Consider the following 9,260-nt stretch of genomic DNA (forward strand, 5'->3'; position numbering starts at 1 on the left):
AAGACGTATAAACAACGTTTATGCTAGAAAGCAAGGATAACTTTTACAACATAAGGATAAATTCATGAGCAGTATGAATACGTTCAAGAAGTTCTTCTCGGCATTATCATACATAGCAGCTGAGCTGTTTAATTACTGCCTAATGACTTGTATGATATATTTTACTGTTTGGCTTCCCTGTTTTGTCTATTTATCATCTAGTTCTTTTTAAAGTTGTTCAATTTTATCCTTGATATTATTCCTTATTTATGGATTATTTCAATCATTGTTGTTGATGAGTAATGAAGGGTGTCTTTTTGAAAATCTCCAATAGTACAAACAAATATTGATAATATAAAAGTCACTGGCTGATTTACTGTTTCGTTGTGTTTCCTTGGCTGATCTTCTACCACCACAATTTATATTGCTTCACCGTGGTACAATAAAATGCATAGCAATAATAAAAACTGATCACCATAAGTATAATAACGTTGTAAACAGTTTCAAGAAAATGCATATCAAAGAAGCCGAAATATATATTGAAGGTGCTTTTCTGAATTTGGAATGGATTAGCAAAGAAAGTTAGGATTTTTAGTAATAATTATAAAAATTATTGCAAGTATTCGAATTGTTGGAACATATGTATTAAAATCCATGGTTAAGTGAGTTATACTTCGATGACAAACTGTGAGGCATATGTGTATGTTGTGTTTCTGTAAACTTATTCTTTATGACTGACTCACTTTCACAGTGACTCACATTGCATGCGATATTTAAAGTAGAGAAGCATTGTTTGTCAGTGTTTGACAAATAGATGAGGAGAAATAATCATTGTTGACATACTTGCTTACCTTGCACATTATATTTCAAATGTAATTTCAAATTTATAATTGCATATGTTTTAGCAAAATAAGGATAATTAGCTATTTAGTATTATAAAGCTATTTATTTTAGCTATACATTTATAATTAGCCATTTATTTTATTTTGAAAACCTTTTTATTATAAATTTGTTCTTAAAAAGTGAAATTATGTATGACAGCATATAAGCCAAATATTTTAATAATTTATAATTTTATTTAATTTAACCTTTAATTGAACACTTTAAATAATACATAAAATAATAATAATAATTAATTTCTTAAACAGTATTTTAAAATAATATGAATATAAAGCCATATTAATCAGTCAGAGGCATGAAATAAGCTGCAGTTAATTTTCTGGGTCATTTTCTTCTACTACATCGTTCTGTTCTTCGATCTGACTTTGATATGGATTTATTATTTGTCTTTGCGGCTGCTGAACAGTGTGCTTGTAATCTTCGCCACCTTCTTCCCAGTCATATGGTGCTTCCATACTATAGCCTTTCATTTCCATAACTTTATCATACTGTTGAATAAACCAATCATAATCAGGCACGTCTTCATATTTCAACTTGCAAAGTTCATTATGAACAGCATATATTTCTTTTGGAAGATTTCCTATTAGCGTACGTTGCTTAACAGCCAACTTGAGCTCTGCCAGTTGCTTGAAGTTACCACTTCGTGACCAAGGAAGGTTACCGTAATAAAATTCAATTAACATATAAAAAGTACTGTAAAGATCATCATGGCGCCCTTGCTCTTTATTCAGATGAACATTGGGTGATGCGTATTTAGGGGTACCACGGAACCCACAACGTTTACGCTTTTTCCTAAGTGTTCCAGTCTTTGGGTTGATTATTTCTCGCGCCATGCCATAATCCAACAGGTAAACAGTCCGACTGTTCTCTGGATCTCTTCCTAATGCAAAATTTCCAGGCTTTACATCTCTGTGAATAAAGCCAATAGAATGCAAATCTCTGAGGGCTTCTGTGCACTGACGAACTATGCGCAAGGTGGTGCTCAAAGTGATTCTTCCTTCTGGACAAGCTTTTCTTAGGTCTGATAAATTTTCACCAGCTAGTTGCATTATCAAATAGCGATTCTCCTCTTGAATACCGGCAGCTTGGAAAGCCAATGAATGTGGCATTCCTTGCATTCTTTGTAGAACATATGTTTCTAATTTCATGAATGGAGTTTGTAAACCTGCAGGCTCGACCTTCATAGCTAGCTTCTTTCCTTTTCTTTTGTCTTCTACCATGTAAACAGCTCCAAACGCCCCAGCTCCAAGAGTTTGCACCACTTCAAAAATGCCACGGATGACATATCCTTTTGGAAGAGTGTGCTCTTTTCCGGCCATCTCTGAATACACTCGTCCTAATATTAATCACCTCAATTTATGTGAGTTTCACTGAGGGTTGTATTAACACTTTAAAAAGCTTTAAAACTTACTGTTTAAATTTAAACAATAGACTGCTTAATGTTTGCTTTAAAGTACATTGTCTCATAATAAATAAATAACAAATCACTTTTTAACATTACTTATTTATATATTTATTGAACATATTATTATTTACGTAAAGCTTAATGAATATGCATGTTAAATATGTTGTATTCAACGTTGAATCTTCAAATCTGAAAGAATATTGTATTAACAGTGTAGACTGAGATAAGATGAAAGAATAGAATATATATAATAACGTGAAAAACATGCGTTTCAACTTTGGGATTGACAATATCCCATAGTCGAAAACCGTGTACAGTGCCAAAAAGCCATCAGAAAGTCAATGTGATCCTATTAACAAAGTCAAGTTTGAACAATAAGTATAATTAAGAACATTTAGCATCTTTAACAAAACAGCCAAAAATAAATACATGAGCAGCATTATAAAACAATTATTTTCTGCAATAGCGTAATCTGACAGATGAGGCAATGCAAAAAAGATAGAATGTTTTTTATTACAGAAATAAACAACTTTTCTTATACAACAGCTACAAATACATAAATACACACACAGACACACAAACACAGAACCCACACACGCACGAACACACACACATAATAGGTATGTGTATGTGAGTGTGTGTAATGCATGTGTATGTATATAGATATGTATATGTATTTATGCGATGAACAACTCTCTCTGTGTAGAGGTAAAAGAGCCAGTAACGTCACCAACTGAACAAGCGCAACGACAAAAAATTGAAAGGAAAAAAGGGAAACAACATAAACGATAAAGTTCTACTGAGCGCACACAAACACGAATGTATAAATAATAAAATAAGTGAAACGACGTAAAATGAATTGTATTATAATACAAAACCGCTTATGGGCACGCAGAAAGCATGTTCTGCGAAAACAAAGAGAAAAAACGATAAGAAAATGAATAAAAAAGAGAATACATATATATAGCACGAAACAGACACTGATTGCACTACAGGGTAAAACAAAACAAAGAAAAACTCGGCAAACAAGCAATAAAAAAACAACATCGTATGATTTCAGATCTATCCAAAGGAACTGGACGTTGGGGTGCTAATTTGTGAGCTGCCGTTTCCGTTGCATACGGGTCGAGAACTGATCGGGGAGCTTAACGTCTGCTGACCATGCCCCGTGCCAGCAGCACCACCGCTCGCGTTGCCACTGCCATTCGTGAGATTTGAGCCACAGCTTAAAGCATCCGCGTCCGAGCCGGCCGATGCGTTGTTTTGCAATAGCACGTTCGGCGTCGACACTGCAGAAGGTGCTGTCCAACTTAATGGCGACTCGAAGCGTCCTAACAAACAACGCATATATATTATATATATTCCATCCGGGGTAGGTTCACGTTGAACAACAACAACAATATTCTCACCTTGATGTTCCTGAGAGTTCGAAACAGAACCCATGGATAACGAGTTCGGCGTCATACTCGACTGTGCCACGGCATTTCCACTACTGGATGGATCGTATTGGGTGTTTTCCAATCTCGATATCAAACGTTCATCTTCATCCCCAAATTCACCTCCCATCATCGACGGCTCGCTGACTACCATCACATCCTGCATTCACAAAAAATGCGAACATAACTGTGTCGAATAAACGAAAAAAGAAAAGAAATTTACAACGTGGGTTGTAAGTGGAAAGTTCACTGACGATGGTGCAGGCGAAGCAGCGCTTTTCTTTTTCCCACCTCCAGCAGACCCTGAATTCGCACCGCTACTTGAACCCTTCCGCTTTCGACGTTTAGACGCCGGTCTTGGAGTTTCTTAAATAGAGAACAAAAAACGATGGATAAATGTGTTCGAATTTCAAGTTGGGCTGCTACTAACTCAATTCACCTTCCGGAGGCATCATTGGTGGATTGGCAGGAGCGGCAGTTCCTAAGATAAAGAAAAATAAGCAATTTCAAAACCATACTAATAAATTTTTAAGTGCCCAAATTTTCAGAAGCGCAAAGCATGTATAATAATAATAATAATAATAAGTAATATCTGCAAACGATCATACTCTGTTGTTGAACGGCAGTATGGGTTTGCCACTTGTGAAACATAAAGCTCTTTAAGCAGTCTCTAGGTGTAATATTGCACGACTTTTGCAAAGCCATTAATTCTTGCATGGGCTCCAAAATTACGCACAGCTAAATTACAATGCATGCAATAACGTCAACCAGGCATCCTCTTATGTTCTCAGTTCAGAGCAAAGCAAACTCGCTTACCCGCAAATAATTCAAAGTTACATTAGTCAAACCTTGACGGGTTAAATTTTTAGAAAGTTGTTCCAAAACACCAGGATCTGGCTGCAAAACAAAGCAAAATCAAAACAGCACATAAGCGTACAAAATAATCATAAAAAACATGACATACAGCCACTGAAAATAAGCATCTAGGTATGTATTCATTGTGATTTCGAATCACAAAATGCCATGTTCTTATACGAGGCATCAATTCCTCGACCATATGTCCAGGTACAGGTGAAAACGTAAATTCAAGCAATAAGCGGCCATCCGTTTGCACCTATCAAAACAGATCAATCACATTGTGTATTTGCAACAATACCTTCGAAATCATTTTGTGTACCATACTGCTAGCACAATATTACATTACCAAACAAATTAAATAACACCAACAAATATTATGAAAAGACTGATCCTTCACGGTTTATCATAAAAAACATATATTAACATCTCGTTCAATTTATTAATTCAATTTAATAATATAATATGCCATTTCCACTATCCTAAACTGTCTAACTTGCAAAGTAGAACATTTTAAACCTCATACTTCTAGAAACTAAAATACAGTGACATATTATTCTTCAAATAAAAACTGCAACAATATTATTATCACTAAAATGACTAATATCACCTTTTAGCAGAATTGAACATTTTTCTATGCAAAATATCAAGTGAAAAAAAACATAAACGAACAAGCATAGTAATATAATTGATGCATAATTAATAAAGTAAACTTACATTAACCATAAACGGTTTGCAATGCTGAGTCACCATAGAAGTGTGTTCACAATCGAGAATTACTGTATTGGTCGGCTGTTGAAATGTTTCGCGGGCACAACGCGTAATAAAATAGAGCTCAATAACACCACCTTCAAAAATGCTCCGAAAGTAGCGTGGAATAAGGTATCGGCCAATCGCTAAACATATCATCATATATTATTGATATTTCTGATCACAGCACATAAATATTACAATAAATAGTAAAAATAAACATTAAAAAAAAGAACCTACTGTATCGTTTCGGTCCATCTTCCAAACAAAATGATAAGCTGAGAGTAGCATCATCGTCAAAAAACTCATTCACAAAAGCATCCCACCATAGAGATGCGTTATCTGGATCCTGAAAATTTTCAATAAAAAAAGAAATTAAAAAAATACAAAGTACTTTTGGTAAAATATTAAACTGAAATGAACTAACAGAAAAAGAAAAAGAGACATAATGCAATCGAAATATGCGACTTTTAGAAAGTATCACCAACGTACGACAAAAACCGAACCATGCCAATCACTTTGCCAAATTAAATAAGAATTCATTTAAAAAAAGTGACAATTTTAACAATAGCTAACCAACAATTTTCATTCTGAGCAATACATCATTTCAGACTCTACCAATTATAACAACAACATTAATAATAATAATAATAATAAAGTTTGAATGTCGACATTAAAATGTTAAAGAAAATCATCGCAACTGGAAAAAAACATCACTTACGTCACTTCTCTGCTGCAACCGTCGGTTCATTTCGAAGATCTTGTATTCAAGATTGAATAACGGTCCGCGATTTCTAAATGTATACAGAAATTCATTCAGAATAAGGTAAAAAATTAAAATATATCATGATTCTTTTCTTGTACAGATAGCAGCAATGTGCCGCATCCGACGAGAAAAAGCTCAGTATATAAATACATCTCAGCATAACCAAATAAATAAATATCAATATTGGAAGTTGGAAGAAAATGCAAAACTTTCAATAATAGACTTTCTAAAAAATCAGCGCACCACTCAACATAGCACAACAATAATTACATTAAAAAATCAAGCATTCAAAAATAAAATGAAATAATAGTAAAACATAAATAAAAACAAGTTACAAGTCGAATTCAAAAAAAAAGAACTTTTCCCATGCAAGTTGGTTGTTAATGAACTAGTAATGCATTACCCGCCAGGTTCTGCAGTCACCGATACTGGACCATGTGAAGGACCTTGTTGCCCTAAATGTGGAGGCGTGTGTCCTGAAGGTCCTCCCAACAAATGCGGCGCCGACACGGCCGGCTGAACCATGACATTGGGCGGCGGGCCGCTGAAAACGTTGGCCGGATTTCCGGGTGTTGCGGGGGCACTGACTGGAAGCTGCATAAACGGGCCGGAGCGTCCCTGTTGCCACGCCACACTGAGATCTGTATCCAGCTTTTGAAAATGTTTTACTTTCTAAAACAATGTCACACACAAACTAAATATTTCAATTAACATTAGCAAACTAAATATCTCTTGCAACCGCTAAACCATGATTCATCACCATGCTTCAACAATATTTATTTAACCACTGATAACATTTTTCAAAGCAAAATAGCAAAAAAGTCGTATATGCTTTACATAAACAGTAAAATAATACATTACACAGAACATTTTTCTAACAACTAATTTAAAAAACAGTTCGTGTCAGAAAATTTGTATATTCAACAATACTTAACATTTAAGAAACAAAGTTCTAAAACAAAGCATATAGCAGCATATTCAATGCATAGTGTAAGAAGTAACCGAACCACTGATCATATACCTTGATCAGCAAAAAAATCAATAAGTATCACTAAAAAGAAAGCACAACTAACGTTGAAGGCAACAATTAAAACCAATACTTAAAAAACAGATAAATTAAAATATTCCTATTAATAACTTTTAATTACAATTAAAATTAAAATAAATATTAAAAACTAGTTGCCATAACAAAAAATAATACTTGATCATCAAAACAAATTACAGTTCATCATTGAAGGATTTACATATTGACTTAAACTGTTCTTACTTGAAAATAGGCAGCACAACATGGAATCATTCAATACATTAATTTTTTTAAACAGTTAATCAAAATGGCAGTATAAATAATAAAATTTGCGATTTGGTAAATAAATATTAAAAACAACACTCCAAGAACCTAAATGAGTAAACTTTCATGTCTTCAGCAATTTACATGTTGGAATAAAAGATTGCCTTTTTAATGCAACGTTAAACCATTTTTGAAATATAAAAGTTCATTTTCCTTCATTTACAGTTTTTAAAAATAATACATGCATTAACTTCATGTACACTTTTAAAAAATTGTTTTCCTTTTTGTTACTTTAATATTAAATGACCGTATTCAGGCCATACATATATCTGTATCTTTTAAATGTACATCAAAAAAAGTAAAACTGTAAAGAGATATATAAAGCAACACACCCATACAAATGCAAATTAGTGAAATTACAAAACTTAACTTCCAACAAAATTTGAAAATTATAAACACAAATAAACAAAGACAAAAGCATACACATGTTCTGTAGATTAACGTCAAAACAGTTCTACGTAATAAATAAACACAGCAAAAGGACTACAAACCACTCATTTATAGCATAATCAGCTACATATAACATTCAGTAAAGTATTATAGTATATTGTGCAGACTTCTTAAACATGTATTAAAGCAAAATATCGTACAAAACACAAATTGTTTTAAATTGCAGCCTGCTTTGTCCATTGTTAGAAAGAGAACCGTTAGCTTCAACCAGTAAGTCGCCTGGCCAACAAGCCTCATTCATGCATTAAAATTGGCTGGCTAAATCTAAGATAATAAAGGAAATTTACTTATTCTATAAACATTCTTCAAAAATATACAAAAATTATAATACATACATTTGAAAATGCTCTCAAAAAAAAGAAATTTCAATAATTATCTTCTGTCAACTGTCTGCAAAGCTTAATAATATATCGATCAAAACGCATAATTACAAAACAGACGAAGCAAATCGACTAGAAGCCAAAAATTTAGAACGTACATAAAAACATATTTTGGAATGAGGTCACGGTTAAACGAATATCAGTTAATTAACAGAAAGAATATGCAATGTCACGATCTGATGTTCGCACGTTTAAAAACTGATGCTAGTTTAAAAAAATATTAAATTAACCTGTACGGCATATGATTTCTTTACATCTCAAAAGCACTGATATACGACAACTAATGTACGGCAAAAAATATTTACTTCCTACAAGAATTCCCAAAACGTCAAAGTAAATATCATATGAACCGGAAATAACAGGGACGGATAAAAGTTATACTACTTTTATCAAAAATAAATCAAATATAAAATAAAAATTTAAATAAAATAAGCAAAAAATGCAAGTGAATAAAAAAGAGAGTTACAATTAATAAAGCATAAATAATAAAGAAAGACGGCATTCGTTAAATAAATATTAGCCCCATCAGTAACAATTGAAAATATGAAATATTTACAGTCAAAAATATTTGAAAATTTATGTTCCACTTACAACAGTATCTGTTTGGTATAAACGGCAATGCTAGCAAGAGTTTGAAAGCCAAATGACACGCATCAAATAAGCATCAAGGAACAAATTATAAAACATATATTGATTGACTATGTAAGAGTAACAGTTAAAGCTACAGTACCCATGCGCGAGCAAATATATATTTAAAGATAGTCAAGATTAATCATGTATTCAATCCAGAATTTCTGTTCAAATAGTATTATAAATTTGAAAAATATTATAAAAATTATAAAAATTGACGCAAATAATTTGAATAGCATTAATTTAATAAATTTAATGGTCCAATTCATAATTTTTTCTCATTTTTTAATTTTTAAGTAAAAGTTTTATTTATCAGTGTTTTTATTTTTAGGCAAAAGTTTTATGATAAAGTGTTTTAAAA

General features: G+C 32.6%; 2 protein-coding genes across 2 annotated transcripts; both read right to left on the bottom strand.

Annotated features, from left to right (window-relative positions):
• Positions 1-1,190: 1,190 nt before the first annotated feature.
• Positions 1,191-2,198, bottom strand: Tsp_02399 (Tau-tubulin kinase 1). The gene has a single exon (XM_003378180.1). The coding sequence runs from the start codon at positions 2,196-2,198 to the stop codon at positions 1,191-1,193; it is 1,008 nt and encodes a 335-aa protein (XP_003378228.1).
• A 1,148-nt stretch (positions 2,199-3,346) lies between these two features.
• On the bottom strand, positions 3,347-7,277 carry Tsp_02398 (LIM domain-binding protein 1). Its single transcript, XM_003378181.1, has 12 exons — positions 7,268-7,277; positions 7,165-7,190; positions 6,495-6,763; positions 6,047-6,119; positions 5,566-5,674; positions 5,293-5,471; positions 4,676-4,834; positions 4,537-4,617; positions 4,329-4,458; positions 4,151-4,201; positions 3,944-4,086; positions 3,347-3,880 (listed from the first exon to the last, which is right to left on the bottom strand). The coding sequence occupies exons 1-12, from the start codon at positions 7,275-7,277 to the stop codon at positions 3,347-3,349; spliced, it is 1,764 nt and encodes a 587-aa protein (XP_003378229.1).
• Positions 7,278-9,260: the final 1,983 nt, after the last annotated feature.

The sequence above is a fragment of the Trichinella spiralis genome (genome assembly GCF_000181795.1).
Source record: "Trichinella spiralis strain ISS 195 chromosome Unknown Scfld4, whole genome shotgun sequence".
Taxonomy (NCBI): domain Eukaryota; kingdom Metazoa; phylum Nematoda; class Enoplea; order Trichinellida; family Trichinellidae; genus Trichinella; species Trichinella spiralis.